An 18,482-nucleotide genomic window follows, 5' to 3' on the forward strand; every position below is an offset into this window, starting at 1 on the left:
TTTCTGTCTTTATCAGCTCGTTCTTATGTCTCACCTCCTTCTCGAGCTTCATCCGTTCACTTTTCAGTCGGTGAACTTGCTCCTTTAGAGACTTGTTATCTTAGTTGACGGCCTCCACCTTTCTGCAGCTCAGTCCCTCAGTTGGAGTCGTCTCCTGCTGCAGCTTCACCTCCACCGTCTCTGCCCAATTATTCTTCAGCTCCTTTTCTTTGGCAGCGAGCATGGCCAGGCAGTAGATGTAGGTGTTGGCATATGTTCTCCTTTTCTTAGTTTCACTCATGGTGAGCTGGTTCTTGTTCATGAGCTCATCCTCCATCGTCCTCTTTCCGACCTTCAGCAGTTTGACCTGCTCCTTCAGAGCCTGGTTTTCCTTGTTGACCTCCACCTCTCTGCTCCAGCTTGTCTCGGGCTGAGGCGGCTCCTGGTGCAGACAAGGTCTTGTTGCTGCATGATTCACAACAGAGAGCAGATCTACTTCTTGATGAAGCTCTGAAGAAACTTGTGCTCAAGTTCAAACAGTTGATGCACATGCAGTTTTCTCTTGTTTGCTAAGTTGTTTGTTGTTTTCTTGTCGGTTGGTGGTTGTCGAGGATTCGTTCTCTCAAGAAGCTTCTGCTCTCGTCGGGATCTTGAAGGCAAATGATGTTTGTCTGCAGGTGACAAACAAATAGTTGTAACATTGTAACTCTTAACTTTCTAAACCTTTTTAACTCCTGTAGTTGTCATAGAAACGTCTTCTTACAACCCTCTTGATCTAGAAACATCGAAGGAAAATATTCACGTATTTTGTTTGATAAATTCAAACACGACCTGAGAGAGAGAGAGAGAGAGAGAGAGAGAGAGAGAGAGAGAGAGAGAGAGAGAGAGAGAGAGAGAGAGAGAGAGAGAGAGAGAGAGAGAGAGAGAGAGAGCATGCTGTCTGGGTTAAGTGCAACAAAAGTGTTTCTTTAAATGGAGAATTCAATATTAGTTTGATAACATGGGATCTGAGCCTCAACAACAACTATGAAGACTGCAAGAAGATCTGTTAGTAAATACATAATCATTTAAAATAAATTTGTTTTCATTATTAGTTTTTTACTCACCTACTATGATGTAACTCAAGTCACTTAAGACGTAAGTCTAAAATTTAGTTTCTTAACCTGACCCATTCTAGTTGAGTACAGACATGTGATTAAGTCAGTGAATCTACATCTTTAATAACCTCTCTTAAATCACTGTCATCATGCTGCAGTGTGTTTGTCTTCAACTACTGCTCACACAGTCACCAGGACAAAGGTGTCTTCTTGTTGTAAAATGTGTAAAAAAGTGTGGAAGTCATATGTTTCTGGTTATTTATGATATTTACTGGTAGATTTCCTTTTAACAATTTGTCCACAGTAATATAGCCTGAAAAAGCTGTTCAAACCTACCTGAATCGTGACATGAAACGGTAGCCAAGTTATAATTAGCTTTTGTTAAAATGCCTCTGATGTGACTTAAAAGCTAAAATCAGTGTCTCGTGGTAAATATACATGAAAAGTGAACACAAATTTGTTATGCATGAAATACATTTAAAGGGGACATAGCATGCAAATTCCACTTTGTTAGTGCTTCTACACGTTAATGTGGGTATCTGGCATGTCTACCAACCCAAAAACGGTGGAAAAAAAACACTCGCGCGTTTTGTTATGTTCCTCTAAGTCAGAAACGTCATGCTTGAGTGACTCGAATGAGCTTCCTGGTAATTGTGTCGTAACAAGGCACTGGAAGTCTCCCTACATGGCCTTGGCCCACCCCCCACCTAATCCCCCCCGTCCCCCCACACTCGTTACGCCGGGTTTACACCGGACGCAGCAAGGCTGCGAGGCAGCGCAGCGCCGTTCCCAAGCGCGCAGCCGCCTGGCTGTTCACACGGGACGCGCATTTCTCCGCTGGTCAGCCCCACAGACTGTATATATAAGGTCAGCCCGCGATTCTGCTTTCTCCGCTTGTTGTTGTACCCGTTGAATGTCGGGGTTCGGGGGTAAATGATGGTCTTCATAGCCCCCCCCCACCCCTCTCTTTCTCTCTCTGTCTGTCTGCTTGTGTGCTTGTAGTGGATGGGCAGAGGGGGACATTTAATTATGTGATTGGGAAAATTAAAACTCCAGGACAACAGAAGGGGAATACAAAGTATGGGATGCTTATTTGATAATTTATATTATAAAATATGTAATTGATATCGTTTAAAATCATGGGGGGAGAGGGGGGAGGGGGGAGCTGGCTCATTAGCATTTAAAGGAACAGGCACTCAAAACAGGTCACTCTGTGGAGGGCTGTTTTAGACAGGGTAAAAAGGGTGCTGTTTTAAATGATCCTTGTGGTATTTTGACCAAAGTATGTTACAGACATTTCATTAAGACCCCAAGGAACCATATCAACTTGTGGTAAAATGGGCATACAATGTCCCCTTTAAAGCAACCACATCTATAACCGTTGAAACCCTTTGGACTGGAAAATATGAAAAAAGTTTTCAGTTTACTTACCGTCCCCTGTGTTAGATATCTGATCGCTAATAAAGAAATATATATAATAGAGTAATAGAGTATAGAGTAAATAATGTGAACTAGCAATTGTCAGTGTTTTAGCCAATCATCTCACCAATCAGGGGCAAAGGTTATAAATAATCTTTATTATAATCCTTGGAACAGCATTCATTACACAGAATTTGCATTTTTTCAGTTGAGAAACCAAAAATTAAAATGAAAATGTTAAACAAATTATATCTGACAAAAAATAAACAAAAATAACATGTGTTAAACAGCCTTCCATTGCAATATTAACTTTTCAATCAGTTTTCTGTCAGGATCGCCTGCATATTATTATTCACCATGCAATGAGTGCACTACAATCCAGTGGCTTATTATGACGAGCAGGCGAAATAGTGGCATGATGAATAAAAGCGTCCAAGAAAGTGAATAGGCTCATCAGCTGCATCCAGCACATACACCTCCCTGATCACTCATTTACACAGGATTACTTTATATTAAGATGCAATTATTTAGTATCTGGAGCTTAATGGGGTCTGTCAGTGTCTGGAAAACACATCTCAATAGACACAAACAGTTTTAAGAGGATCAGAAATCCAGAAATCAGGAAGGTCCCCTACAAACAGTGTGGATGCATTTTCAGAGATCTCTCTTTGGTCCGAAAATTAATGAGAACACTGTGACATAATCTCACAGAGACATGCACCCACTCAAGTTCAAATCTTGCAGTAGAGGAAGGATGATTTGTTTTCTTCTTTGGTACCACAGGCCTCGAGACCTGAGGCAGAGACTCTCCCAGACTGTTTAATTACTTCAGCACTTGCTAATTATCCCTGCTTTGTTTCTGGCTTGGAGCTGTCTCTTTTCTAGATTCCTTTTTTTGTTTTACAAAGTCATTGCTGCAGGTCCCCTACGAGCTCATGGATTTTGATATAATTTGAGGAAGGTTTAAACACATATCTGCTGTTTTGGCTGTTAAAACTGACTTTATGCAACATTTCCCCCCGTGCTACAAAGTTTCCTGCACTGACTCGAGAACCAATTATTTTGACAGGTTCTGATAATGAAGTGGCAGCGTCTGCCCAGTGGCTTTAACTTCAGCTCCCATCTATAGCACCTCCAGCTATTGTTAGACTGCTCTCACCCCGCTTGTCAAATCATTATGTTGTCAGCATGTCCACCAAATTTAACTTAACTGAAGCAACAAAGACAAAGATGAAAAAGTTCAGATTGCAGAATCACATTTCTCTTCATGAAGTTGGTCTCACAGAGTTAAACTTTGGATGGTTATTGCACATAATAAAACAGGTATAGGAACAAAATGACTCAAATCAAGTTGTCGCTATAAAACATATACACATCTAATGCCACAGCAGTGGGAGGTATACATGTAACAATTCAATTTCACAATGTTGACTATTGCTATTAATGACAGAATCCGAGCCTCAGCTGCTGCAGCCGCCTCTTGATGCAGATCGTCGCCTGCTGCCACCACACTGAGGCAGATCAGGGATTTCTCTCTGACCCAGCTGCTCCCTACCACCAGTCTCATCGGCTACATAACCATACATTTGGTTGTTTATTCTTCCATCTGTCATGTTTCACCTACTTCTACTTTACTTCCACAACTCGTGATTTTTTCTCTTTTTTTAATCTACACCAGTGATGCACACTTAATTCCAGAGATTCTAAAAATGTTCATCAGAAAGCAGAGGATTTGCGTCTCCTCGAACACCGCAGGGTACATACATTTGGATGATGGAATAAAACTCAGTATGCTATTCTCTGAAATTTAATATTTCATGAACTTCATTCCTAAAGTGATCATGCAACATTCAGTTGCTGTTTTTCCCATTATACTTTCAAGCAGCACTCGTCACATAGATAGATATAAAAAGGAAATCGAATCCAAATAAATAAAAAAAAGAATTAAACATACATTGAAAAGTGCAAATGTACATTTGTTTACAGCATGACATATTCACTGTACAATCATTGATTATATGCTCACATAATTTTATGCATTATAATAAGGATTACTAAGTAGCATAGTTTGAGTAAGAAATATTTCATAGCAAGTCTATTGGAAAATTTTGCATTGCCCTGTGACAAAGGCAGGCTTCTAAACATTACAAGGGTGTGTGTGTGTGTGTGTGTGTGTGTGTGTGTGTGTGTGTGTGTGTGTGTGTGTGTGTGTGTGTGTGTGTGTGTGTGTGTGTGCGTGCGTGCGTGCGTGTGTGTGTGTGTGCGTATGTGTGTGTGCGTGCATGTGTATACGTGTGTGTGTGTGTGAGAGAAAGAGACAGCATGTACAGTATGCTGACATAAGGTGTATATGCAAACAATGAAGCAGAGGAAACTCAAATCATTCTAGCTCAGAGGCACAAAAACTGCCCAGCCAGCAGTTCAACTATCTGGCATTGTTTTTGGACAACACACATCTTGTCAGACATCAGCAAAGCAGAGAGGAAGAGAAGGAGAGAAAAAAGGGATACTTCCCATCGCAGCTCAGCTGGAGGCGGCAGCTGAAGAATCTGACGAGTGGAAACGAGCAGTTCAAAGATTTGTGTCAGAAGAGCAACACCGATTAGTCAAACATCACATTTTTTTTCTTTTTTCTAGAACAGGCTATTGCGTTTCACCCTAAAACACCATGCTCTCTGTGTAAGCAGTATGATTGAGAAAGACGTCTGCGTCAGGCTGGAGACGGCAGTCACGCTTGCTTTCACATTTTGCTCCCGCTTCACTGTATGTTGTGGGAGAAACCCACGTGTTATAACAAGGAGCAAGTAAGGACTCGTAGGCCTGGTCCCAGGGTGTTTCCAGATCAGTTACACTGCTGGACATTTCATCCCCATCTGAACATACCGTTGACAATATCAGGGCAGAAGGCTCGTGAAAATGATCACACTGGAGAGGGAAAGAGTGGAAAGTCCCACCGGCAGTCAGTTTGTTATAGGGTTGTATTCCGTCAAGAAAAGCCACCGTGTTCACAGTCTTGGTGATGATGACTAATAAGACGATCCTCCAGGCGAGAGAGAAGCCAATCTGAAGTTTCCTGGCGCCGTTACCTCTTCTCCTGATTTTTAAAATCTTGTTCCTCAGATGTCTTCATGGGTGTTTTCCAATTGAGTATCAACTAACAGGATTCTGACGTTCGCCTTGGATTTCCTCCTCAGGCATTGGGTTGAGAGGCTACATGTCACTGGACACTTCATTATTCACATGGCACTTTCCTGGTTTGGCCGAACAAGTATAAATCTGCATTTCTCAGTTCAATGAAACATGCTTTCTGCTACTTTGCTGAGCATTCTGTTTATGTACGGTGGAAATACACAATATTGCGGGAAGGTAATGGTGATCTGAGAAATACTATTACCTGGAGGACAGCTAGCAATGGGCAGGGGGCAGAACACCATTCGTCACAGTCTAAACTTTCCTTTTTGTTGTATTTCAAGCCTTAATGAAAGATGTAATTGTAGTGTACAGTTTGGGTAATGACGCAGAGCAGCTTTTGGATGACTGCACATGCTGGATTTGTGTACGTCTTTTGTACATGTGTGTGAAGTAGAGACAGTGAAAGACAGACTACGCGTTTTCTTACTATCTCACACTGCCGGGATATGTCACGAGTGTCCGAATCCACCAGCGGTCGCCTCTGGATGTCTTAACGCTCCGACTTGACTTTGTAACGCAGGACCAGGTAAGTGGCCAATCTGAGGACCACGAAGAAAACCCCAAGCACCATGAAGTCCACGTAGAGCTTTGCGTCCTCCACGTCCAGCAGCTGCAGGACCTCCTCTGGCTTTTGGAACTTGCACACAGAGACCGGACACTCCAGCTCTGACCGGTTCATCCCGTAGATGGAGAGTATCACCCCTTCAAAGCCGTACCTAAGAGACAGAACCACATGAACCGATTGAAAGAGAATCATTTGAAAGCCTTAAGATGCCTAAAACTAGTGGTTAAACTCTCAGAAATCTGACAGTACCTGACATAGGAGACATAAGAGCTCCACTGTAGGTATTTGGGAATGGTGTCAAAATTGACAAAGAAGCCCGAGAAGAGGAGGACAGGTATGGCTGTGACTGGACCCACAAAAGTTGCCACCTGTGGAACAAATAAGCAGTATTTTCCTCAGTATATCCCTCGGTGAAATATCTTGTAAAAAGATACTTATGATACGCAGCGGCACCAACCTGCAGAGATGTTGATGCAGCCCCTATAAGGAGACCCAGGGACTGCGCTACCAGGGCTGTGGATGTAGACAAGGCCATGAAAAGTAGGTAGCGACTTGCCTCAGGTGGCTGTTCTGTCATCCAGTACACAATACTGCAGTAAAGGATTGGACAAATAACCTGTGAAGGAGGAGTGTCATTAATTTATAGTCGTCACACTTTTAAACCGTGGAGTAATAAATTACAGAACATTACCTGGAACGGTATGTCTGCCATAGTTTTGGCAAGGTAATAGGCCTTCAGGCTGTACCAGTAGTTGAGATGTTCCCTCAAAAACACAGACATTTCCATAGGAACTGTGGAGTAGAAGCAGCGTTCAAATATTTTTCACTTAAACCACACAAAACACAAATCAGTGGTAGAGACGCAGCATCTTACAGGTTAGGACAGTGGGCATCAGGGCGGCGAACATGAGGAACAGCATTGAGAAAAAGAGGAAACCGGTGTTGTTGAAGACCTTGCTGGCGTCATTTCCAATTTTGAGATAAAGCAAACCAATCAGCACTCCAACAGCAAGATGGGACATGACCCTGAGGTGGGTCAGCACCTTGAAAAAGAGAAAAACAAAAACACACAACATAAAAAACAAGGTCAAGATTCAACCTCACCTTGTTTTTCCTGTCAAAGTTTAACAGAAAAGTTATTTCACCGTGTCTCTGCATATTGTGATGAAGGTTCTTTTGAAGAGGATGCAGAACTGTGTGAATGTACTGGTGGCAAAGCTGCGTTTCTCAAGAGTTCCTGTTTCCTGTGGATTAAAGACAGCGAGAAATAGATAAGGAATCATCCCCTAATCATTCTCCAAAATAAATGTTTGTTCTAACAGTGGAGGAAGGCAAATAGTCATAAATTATTAGATTAGATATTTTCATATAACGTGTAAATGTCTGTTTCGTATGCCATGCAAGAAATGTGTCATTTGTGCACCAGGTACAGAATCAGTCCCAGGAGGAAGTGACTCAAAATGTCCCCGACAACACTGTTCACTTCTCATGTTTGTCTGTTACATACAGACAGCAGACGTTAGCTTATCTTAGCACAAAAACTGGAAACACGGGTGGTGATGAACAATGGCAGATATTTAAACTAGAAGCTGAGAAGTTTAAGCACAGTGTCACTTTGGTTCAGATCTACAGTAAAAATGTTTACATATTACACCACAAGATAAAAGAAGATAAAGGTAGCAGGCAATGGCCAACAATGAATATGAAGAAAGACGCAGTAAACAAGAGCAGAAAATTATCCTTATGTGTGGGAAAAAATACTTGATGCAAATGAGTCTAAAGAGGTTGGAAATTGCAAAATCAATAAACTGGTAAAATGTAAGGCCCAAGCTGCACAGTGCACAGTACACTATATAAGTAACTGTATCATAAAGTGCTCTTGGTGGTTTGCATTTACAGTTTTGACATTTTGCTGATTATCTTATCAAAAGAAGCACATGAGGCTAAGTGAGAAGTAAGAGTGAGAGGAAGCTGAGAGAGACTGAGAGCAGAGCACAACAGAGGGGAAGACATTTTTTGTCAGATTTTTTACATTTTTGTATCTTTTATTGTCCGTTATGTTTGAGATTTAAATAAGTATCACAGGGGGCCACGTTTGATCAAAATGGACACCACCAACAGTTTGAGGCGAACATTTATAATTTCTGCATTGGATTTTGCCGATGTAGATTTGAGATATCGTTCCATCATTTTTTAAATGTATGCTGTTGATTCTTCAGCTACCATTAAAGGGAACTGAGAAAACCTTCTGCAATATCCTGACATCAAACAATTTTTTGAGATCAGTAAAGGTTTTTGTTGGTGACATGATGGTGTGGTGCTCGGTGGGGGGGCTCGTGTCACTTACAGCGGGACACTGCGAGGGACAGGACGGATCGCTTTTGGAGTTCTTCTTCCCCTCCTCGGAACACAGTCCACCCTGGACGGCCTCGAACAGCACTGGATTCAGGTCTCCATACTCCCCTGACGCCACCTCAATGACTGCGAACAGAGAGGACAGTAAGAACAAGCACACTCGCACAAACTCACACTCACACTCACAGGGAGAGGATGGACTCACTGAAATCAGCTGGATTGTGATACGTGGGGCAATGGAGGCCCAGGTTCTTCAGATAAGGGATGAGGTAAGGGACCGTGCCCTTGTATATGCATTGACCCTGACTGAGGATGTAGAGCTGGTGGAGGAGGAGGAGGAGGAACACGGTTACAGGGCATCCAACATAGTTTCCAATACACTGACTCCCTGAATAATGTATGAATACCTGACAAAACAACAGGCCTGGATATCGACTTCTGCGCTGCTTGTCAGCTGGATAAAATTAATCATGCCAGCTTTCACGTCCTGGCCTGAGCGGCAGCTAATGGAGGGCCAGACGTGTCCGGCACTATGAGCACTCAAGTTACCTTATCAAACATCTCAAAGAGCTTGGCACTGGGCTGATGAATAGTGCAGATGATTGTCCGTCCTCCCAGAGCCAGAGACTTCATGAGGGAAACGACCTGGAAGCAGGACGAGCTGTCCAGACCACTGGGACAGGATACAAGATGATATATAAATATATATACATATATAAACTATTTAGTCCAGATCTATGTTGGGTTTACACAGATTCAGATGTGTGGTATCTCACCTGGTGGGCTCATCAAAGAACATGACTGGAGGATTGTTGACCAGCTCGAGGGCGATGGCCAGTCTTTTACACTGACCCCCTGAGAGAGCGTTGGTGCGTGTCTGAGCGCACTCCTGAAGACCCAGAGCAGTCAGGATCTCATCCACCTCAGACACACACACAGATGAAAGTCAATACACGATAACACACATACAGTATACAACACCAGAAGTGGGCAATGTGGAAACAATATGCTATCATGGTATGTTTGAAGTGTATACTGCAATAGTGGGCGAATGCTGTGATGTTATTCAGAAAGACCCGGCAGCAGGCAAGATGGTAGATGTCATACTGTGTTCGATCTTTTCCTATTTGCTTTCATCATGGCTGCAAGTGGAATAATTTGGATCAGGTAAAGTAAACTTTTATCAAATTAAATTAAGATATTTTGGGGTAATTTTGTCTTTATTGACGGGACAGTGCAAGCGTGAAATGGGGAGACAGAGAATGGGGGGAGATATAAGCAGTATAAGGGCCAGGGTGGAACTGTATCTGTGGCTGCTGCAGGAGGGCTCAAGCCTCTGTATGCTTTTGTGTTTTAAAACTTTTGTGTTGTTTTGCCTACTTCTGTACATCAAACTATTACATGCTCTCATGTGAAGTTGTAGCATTTGGTTATCTGTAATATTCCAGGCTATTGATGTCACATGACTTCCTCCACATGGATATGTGTCATTTTCAAGGCATGTCAACATATTAATGTAAAAATCCTGTAAAATAATATCATCATAAAAGGATCTTTCTCATTAATTTGAAACATTATATATGTACAATGCAATGGAAACAATAGTTTCAAACTTACAAGTTCTGTTTTGACCTGCATGCTCTCGTTCAGTTTCAGATTGGCAGACACCTGAAAGACAAACACATTATTTCTGAATGGTAGGATTAAATGAGATTCTGGGAGTGTCTTTGTTTCTTTCTAATGACCTCACCATCATGGCCTCCCTGGTAGTGAGGTGTGGCAGCAGCATGTCATCCTGCATGATGTAGCACGACATCTTCCTGAAGGTCCTCAGGTCCCTCGGGCGTCCATTCACCATGATCTTACCCTTCATGCCCGTCTCCCTGTTTCCAAACAGAAAACAAAATTATACTGCCATCAATTTCCAAGCACTAAATCAAATCTAAAGTATCATCTCGTGAAAAAAAAGAATACGTGAGAGCAAATAATCTGGTTAGGGATCTCACCTGTACCCTGCCAGAATATTCATCAGAGTGGATTTCCCGGCTCCGGACGGCCCCATGATGCCAATCAGCTCTTTGCTCCTGAATCTTCCAGACAGACACTTGAGGAGGGCTTTGTAACCTGAGTGAGAAGAAGATGCTCAGTTACTTATACTGTTGTAATTGTTCTGAATTAGTTCTTCACAATCATCTTAGATATATTAACTTTACGTGGATATTTGTATGCCATACATTAGGATAAGTTGGAAAAACAGACACGACTGATAGTGTATTTTGAACATTCACAAATCACAGTATGTAACAACAGTAATATTGCATTTTTACTGACTGCATAAAATAAACTAAAACATTAAACAACAGCAGAAAAACATTATAATAAGGGAGAAATAGCCTATAAGCAGAACTAAGCATAACGCTAACTTGACTGTTGCTTATCTGACAAATAAGTGGTTAAAAATAAGATTCAGGTCAATGATTGAATATAGGTCAAATATTGAGGGATGCAATTACATTTGTCCTTTACCCTGTGGTGATTTCACAGCCATGGGCCATCTGCTCTCTATATATCTGTATATCCTCCTCACTGTGACAACATGAACCAGGAACAGTGAACAGCAGTGTAATGAACTGATCTCAGTTTACAGATTCTAAATGGATAGTTCAAGTCTAGGTTCACTTCAGCAGGAGGGAAGACACAAACGAGTAAATCTGACTATCAGGAGCTCTCAGGGGAAAAGGTATCAATGCTGTCAATCATAAAACGTCAGACACACGTGTTGTCACACATGACCATCATCCTAATTAGCAGATTACACTGACTGTGCAGCCACTGTATTAAAATACAAGGAATGCTGGAAACGGGAGCTAAAGACAAGCTGTTATCAGTGTCTGGGGAAATATGTCTTATTGAGCAACTTTAATACTCACTTCAAGGTCTCCTATACTGTTATGAAGCTTTAGTGTTGTCTCTCACTTGCTAGTGAGAAAATGTAAGGAAGTTCAATGTAAGAGAATTCAAGGTAAAGTGGATGTGAAGACTATTTCACAGCATTTAAAGAGAGCTGGGTGTCAGGTGTGCAGCTGAACTGTTTTGTAATGGAAAAATTATAATTCAGAAAAAAAGGAAATAGCATTAGAGGGGGATTCATGATGCCCTCTGTGGCGCCAGCAGAAAAACCACAGGTATAACTTCTCTGCAGCAGTTAAAAACATGTTTGTGGTGTAGCCTGCTAATGCAGATGGCTTAGTTTTTGCTCCTGATGCATTTCCTAACCACTGCGGCTCTTGACGCTGAGCAGAAATGGTGAAACAACAGGTTTAGAACTGACGTAGATTCCGAACCCTTCCACATATGGAATGTTCAAAAAGGCTCTGGTTATGTATCCTGCCTTATTGTCACCATGTTTATACCACATATCCCTTCAGAGACATTTCTCCCTGTCTCCAGCTGTATAATTAGGATCTCAGCAGAGCTCCCAGCCCCCAAAACTCAAACTCTATGAGCAAGGTAGCCTCATGGCAGTGCTCCTTCCTCCCTGGCAGTGTTTTTACATCAGACAGCTCCACCCAGACAGCAGAGCGGCATGATGTCAGTGAAGCAGCCCTGCTCTGGCATGAGGTGCATACTGATGGTCTAACCCAGTGCTGTAGGTCGTGCATAGCAATGGTCTCATCTGTGCGAGACTGCCGCTACATCCTGATCACCCGGTCTCATGGGCGCCGCAGAGTGCACACACACGTTTAACTGCATGTGACAGTCGATTCCAGAGAGCCTGATCTCACAGGTGATCTCAAAGTTAAGTGTTGGACAAATTGTTATGAGTCACGGTTGATGTGGGGGTCATCACTTGCCTAATGGAATATGGAATTATAATATTGCCATAAACCAGGACGACCTGTTTTATTCGGTCTAACCTGAGAAATTGTGTGAGCAGAAAATAAAAAAGGAAGAATTGAAATGAACAAAATTAAGCAGTAAAATCTGATTGATGTCCTTGATCATTTTACTGTGGTCTATCCCTCTCACATGAGGCCGTTAAATTGAGAACATACTCAGGCTCTGCATAAACTGCTGCCATTCGTCATAGGATAAATACATACGGCTAATGCATTACTTTGAATTCAGTTTTACCCTTGGCCTGACACACTGTCCACAACATAACATGATCAATAAAAAGGCAAATACAAGACTGCTACACATCACTGTGAGCTACGTGTGTGGAGTATCTTTTCAAATCTGGTGAAAGCGAATAGTAAATTTTCAAAATTGTTCTGCAATACAGGGATTACATGGATTTGCATCCCAGTCATAAATTTCACCCACAGTCTAAGACTGAAAACTAATAAAAAAAAAGATTGCTTTCACATATTATATATTGCATATTACAAAGAATTTTGACAAATTGCACAATCACAAAACATTCATAGAACAGCCGTACATTTCTAGTTTATTATCTATTTGATTCTAGATCCTGTTGCCATTCTTAATTTTTGCTGCATTTTCTTCCTGCGCTGCTCCTCTCTCGTGTTGCTGTGTCAAATTCAAATGTCCTCTACAGAGAATCAACAAACATTTTATCTTTGATGCCTTTAAGAAAACCGGTATGTTATACTTAGCAAGAAGCAAGCCAAGTGTAAGCTGTGATTTTATCTCTGTAAAATGATCACTCGAATTCTCTCCCTAACCAACTCAAATAATAGACCCAGTGGCCGAGACGCAATGGCGGTAAATAAACAAAATGCAGATCTGTAGTCACCTGAAGGCATGTAAACATTTCCCTGCTCTCCCTCCCTCCCCTCCTGCCCTCCCCCTCTCATTGCCGGGTTAGTGTTTCACCAGTCGTCTCCCTCGGGAGGAGAATACCCTCAACATGAAACAAGCTCGCAGCAGCTTCATCCTAACAGGGATAAATGGATGCCCTCGCCGAGAGGAGCCTGCAATAACAAACTCAGACGGAGGGCAGCCTGTGCAGCAGCTGACCTTCCTGAGCCCTTTTACAATAAAAAGAAACAAGTCTTACATTCACACTGTGGCAATTTATGGATAAGAGTGGAATCAAACATGGACCCCCTCGTTTCTTTTTAAAAATGACTCATAAGCAGCGTGTCTCATGACTCAAAGACAAAAACACATTCAATTAAAGGTGACATCATGGGTTTAAGGCTCAGGGTTTGTGCTACACGTCATCCTCTTTCTCGTCTTTCCTTCCAACCCTCTCGCACGATTACATATAAAACTGTACAACTCAACAGAACATAAAGTAATGTTTTTTTCCAGGAGAAATAATCAAAGCAGAACAACAGTCTCAGGGATTAAACCTGTTTGTTGCTTTGATCGGGCGGGAAACAGGAAGTGCAAAGAATCAGCTCTGAGCTGAGCTTGGACAAAAAGTCCCTCAGAATGATCTACAGCTTATGTCAGATATGAGGCAACACACTAATAGTAAAGCTAAAGGTATGGCTTGTTATTTTATGTGAGTACGGAGGTACCATGGTGATGTGGTGGTTAGCACTGATGCCTCATAGCAAGTAGGTTCCTGGTTTGAATCCATGGGTCTTTCTGTGTGGAGATGCACGTTGGAGACTCTATAACTGGTGTGAATGGTTGTTTGTCTCTGTATGTTGGCCCTGTGGTGGACTAGCGATCTCCTCCAGGGTGGTTCCAGCCTCCCCGCACCATCAATAGATAATGGAACGTATTTAGAAAGGCAGGAGCAGGATGTGCAAGGCAGGAGATTCTAAGAGTAAAATGGAAAGCCAGCCTCTTTATGAAAGGAACCATTTAATTAATAAAAGCTGAGACACTTCCTGCTCACACATCATCAGCCCGATGGCAAGCACCTCGAGGAGACGATCTTTAATGGGATGACTAAAGAAAAGTATCGGTGTCAAATCAAGCGTCCCCCTGCATGAGATTCCCCCACTGCTCCTCTTCCCAGCCATTAATGCTCTCCATACATTGAGTGGAACAACAAACACTCCTGTGCCAGGCTTTCATAATGCACATCAATATTACACAAGGCTGAAAATAACACAAGACAACCTGCAATGCATCAAACAGGGCCTCTCCTAAGAATAACATGTGGCGAATGTCAATAAAGAATTCCTATGAAGTCGTCCCCCCCCCACCGAACACACACACACACACACACACACACACACATACACACACATACCCACCCTGCTGAATACACAGAGCACAACAAGAGCACAACAGTTCACAGAGGGTGGTGTGGTCGACGAACAGCTAAATGGCCAAAGGTTGGAGACTCGTCATTGACAAGGCCGGTGAGTTTAAATGCCGTCCATATTTCATGAGCGGGATCAATCGTGGGCCTGACTCGCTGCCACCGCCTACTGTCAGACAGCACAGGGAAAAGAAAGGCGAGCAGCCTGCCAACCTGCAAGTGTAAATTATTTACTATGTCTAAACTCTGCTGAGCGAAGCAGAGCTTATAGGAACACTGGCTGCTATACAACATGCGGGGACTCAGTGTGTGTGTGTGTGTGTGTGTGTGTGTGTGTGTGAGGACTGGGCTGGGCTACATGTGTCAGAACAATAGAGCCGGTCAAGATAAAGAGTTCAACACTAAGACAAATATTTTTCTCACAAAGGCTTTTAAATGCCTTCCTTTGAAATTCCTGCTCTCAGCTTATTGATCGTCATGGGCGCTGCTTTCCTGCTCATCCATCATGGTTACTATAGTGAAGTGAGCGTTCAGTACCTCTCCTCCTCCACCAGGGACCCTCTCGGATGGTGTAGGAGAGCTCATTGAACTCCAGGTCCACAGCAGAGCGACGTGGGAGGTGGGAGAAGCGCTGGGCCTCGGTGATGTGGTTCTCCACTTTCTTCAGGTGGATGAGCAGCGGCGCCTCCTGAGGTGCTCCGGTGTGAACTTTGGTCTCCTCCATGGGAATGCTGACCGAGCCCGTCTCCTGCGTCTTCTCGGCCATCGTGAAAGGCTGCATGGGGAGAAACACACATGTCAGATTTAAAACTTGTTTTTTTAAGTTCACCTCCTCTCTCCTCTGCTTCACAAGAGGATGTTTCATTGCTCTCCATCAATCCGGTCTCATATTCCTACAGTTTCACACACTTTTTCATTTGAAAAATCAATCAAACTTCCATTGCATCAACACAATGTGATGTGTTACATTTCTTTTGATATAAACATACAGAATAGTTAAAGAGTGTGGCTGACACATGTCAAGGGCTTTAGGATTTTATTAAATAAGAATTGATGAAGATATTCTGCAGAGGTGTCTGATTAAAGAGGCTGAATTTTCTAATTCTCAGTAGTGAATAATAGAATAAACTCAATGAGCCTCAGTTGTCCATACTTGAATAGATGAATTTATTATAAGAGCGCTCTGTCAACAGAGAAGATTCTTGGTGTAAAGTACAGGTACAACAAAAGCACTGTAAGTCATACACAATATTAAAAGGTGTAAAAGTAACAAATTCATTGACACAAATCCCGACAGACACTACAGTAACCAAGTTGATGTGAAATTAACTGACCAAGTTAACAAGATCAGCATGTGACTGATTGGTTGAATGTTTCCCTGGTGTTCACTAAACCAGATGTGCGGACACAGAGCATCTGTTGCAGGAATGATTTTAGGACGACTGCAGGCATCATGTTAAAAACAAGGCGCTGCACATGATCTGATTACCTTTTATTCTATGGACTGGCTACTTGAGGGGAATGAGATCCAGAGTGTGAGGAGCCAGGGTCTGGTTTCAGTCCTGCAGCACACTTATACTGCTGATTCACATAAATTTCCTCCCCCGATAAGACGGCCTGTCTGAAGTGGTTGTTAAACCATATAGTGCCTGCTGATCCATTAGCTTTCAGGTTATCTGAGACTGAAACCCCACATTGCTTCTGTATATACTGAAGATATCATTTTGTGCAGGTAAATATTTAACACAAAATACTGCAGTAATTACTTATTAAAAGTTTAGATCAGTACTTTAGGTATGAATAAATCCCATGCAATTACAAGTTAAATGTCTACAGTCAAATTCAACAGTTGTGGGTCTAGGACTTTTCTAAATCAGGGGCCACAATTTACCCAGAGGGCCCAATTATAATGGATGTCCAACATCCATGCACAATTCCTGATTTAGTCCAAAGGTGCAAATGGAAGTCATTTCTTGTTTATTTTTAGCTCTATAACTTTGAGCAAAGCCTTGTTCAAGCACATTGTGTACCAAAAAAAAAACTATTGTTAGTAAATTACTAGTTTATTCAAAAGGAAAAAAGACTACTGACAGGACAGGGACATTTCTGGGGCCAATCAAAATTCACCCCTGGACCTGCCCCTGTATTTAATGCAAAATATAATGGTTTAAATGTACACTAGAGAAAATATCTCTGCTGCATTTAAACTCTTGGGAGCATTATTATAAAAACGTGTTTGAGGACTAATACAGTTTTTTTTTTTTACTTATAAGAACATCAGAATCAGAATTCTTTTTTTTTTTGTACTATGACCTGTACTATGTGCAACAGAATATTCTCAAACTGATTCAGACTAATGTGGAAAACTGTAATTTGATCATTTCTTTTTATACAAAAGTCAGTGGTGTGAGTATGTTTATGTACATGCAGACCTGGAATAAGCATTAAAATCAATATTAGAGAATAAACAGATTGTGGTGATGGAAAAAAATGTTAACATCAGAAATGAATTACTGAAGCTTTTTGTTTATATTTACGACTCATCCACCTTTATCAAAGCTGTAATTATTTATCCTCGTAAAAGATAATCTTGTGACACTGTATCAGAAACGGACAAATATGACACAACCACCAATCTGAGAGATCACACTGAGAATAAAAATCCCTATCAGCAAAACGTGGTTGAATTACACTCCTTGTGAATCATGTAATCACTGTATACAAACATTTCTGCTGCCATGCAATGCCTCACTCAGTCTTGTAGGCACTATGACCTGTACTATGTGCAACAGAATATTCTCCTGTGAAGAGGACCAAGTGAAGACAACTGACCATGGCTTGTATTGATCATACTGCCATTAGTGTATTTCCATTACCAGCCTGCATAAGCTCTGCTGACTTTAATGGTCTCTCAGTCAGAAAATGAAGGCCTCTCCATGATTTGTCATGTGCGGCCCCAAAGCCAGGACACGTGAGCATGCACACACGCTACACACACACACACACACACACACACACACAGAGCCCTAGTAAAAGTGTGCTGAAGGGATGAAATATGGTTATTAAATGTACAGGCTTTGCAGTGGTGTGTGTGTGGACTCCGGGCTCTGCGCCGATGGAGGAGGCCCCTGGCTCTTCAAAAAGCACCTGTTAACAACAAACTGATGAGGATGAAAGCACGACACTCCATCTATAGCCTGAGAAAATACAAAAAACACAATCTAAAATACTGAAAATGGACAAAGAAGGAGTTTCTGAGGCGGATGACTCACAAATGAGCCTCTCCCAATGGCATCTTTACAGCATCTGTGTCAGTATTCTACAGTGTTTGTGTTGCATTGCAAACACACACGCACACGCACATGCACATGCATTCACATACTTATTATTATTGTGTGTAGAGATGAGAAGGTGAGCAGCTCAGCCCTGGCTCTCCTCTCTGGGTGTGAGCAACAGATCCTCTCAGACGCAGTCCCTCCACATTTAGGAGGTCCCCCTCCTCCGAAACCAAAACACAGTCCCAGTCAGCCACAGACAACAAGATGCTCACAGGAACCACAACAAATGAAATTAAATAAAAAAAATCCGGATCGGTTATGATGCGTTCAAGGCCCGTGCAGTGTTCCTCCAATTGTCTAGTATCTCTCCCGGGGTGCGGCGCACATCATCCCGCATCCAGCACAGC

The 18,482-nt window shown here is 42.2% G+C and overlaps 1 protein-coding gene across 2 annotated transcripts; it reads right to left on the minus strand.

Moving 5' to 3' along the window:
* Positions 1-2,633: 2,633 nt before the first annotated feature.
* On the minus strand, positions 2,634-18,348 carry abcg4a (ATP-binding cassette, sub-family G (WHITE), member 4a). Of its 2 annotated transcripts, XR_004616082.1 has the most exons (16): positions 18,183-18,348; positions 15,335-15,572; positions 10,614-10,731; positions 10,358-10,490; positions 10,225-10,275; positions 9,384-9,529; positions 9,157-9,280; positions 8,813-8,927; positions 8,600-8,733; positions 7,398-7,496; positions 7,127-7,295; positions 6,944-7,044; positions 6,710-6,868; positions 6,502-6,620; positions 3,646-6,403; positions 2,634-3,599 (listed from the first exon to the last, which is right to left on the minus strand). XR_004616082.1 is itself a non-coding variant. In XM_034606882.1 (15 exons), the coding sequence occupies exons 2-15, from the start codon at positions 15,561-15,563 to the stop codon at positions 6,178-6,180; spliced, it is 1,923 nt and encodes a 640-aa protein (XP_034462773.1). In that variant the 5' UTR covers positions 15,564-15,572; positions 18,183-18,348; the 3' UTR covers positions 2,634-6,177. The 2 variants fall into 2 exon arrangements, 1 of the variants encoding a protein (XP_034462773.1); XM_034606882.1 differs by having other exon boundaries at positions 2,634-6,403.
* Positions 18,349-18,482: the final 134 nt, after the last annotated feature.

This window comes from Hippoglossus hippoglossus, chromosome 14, assembly GCF_009819705.1.
Source record: "Hippoglossus hippoglossus isolate fHipHip1 chromosome 14, fHipHip1.pri, whole genome shotgun sequence".
Lineage (NCBI taxonomy): Eukaryota > Metazoa > Chordata > Actinopteri > Pleuronectiformes > Pleuronectidae > Hippoglossus > Hippoglossus hippoglossus.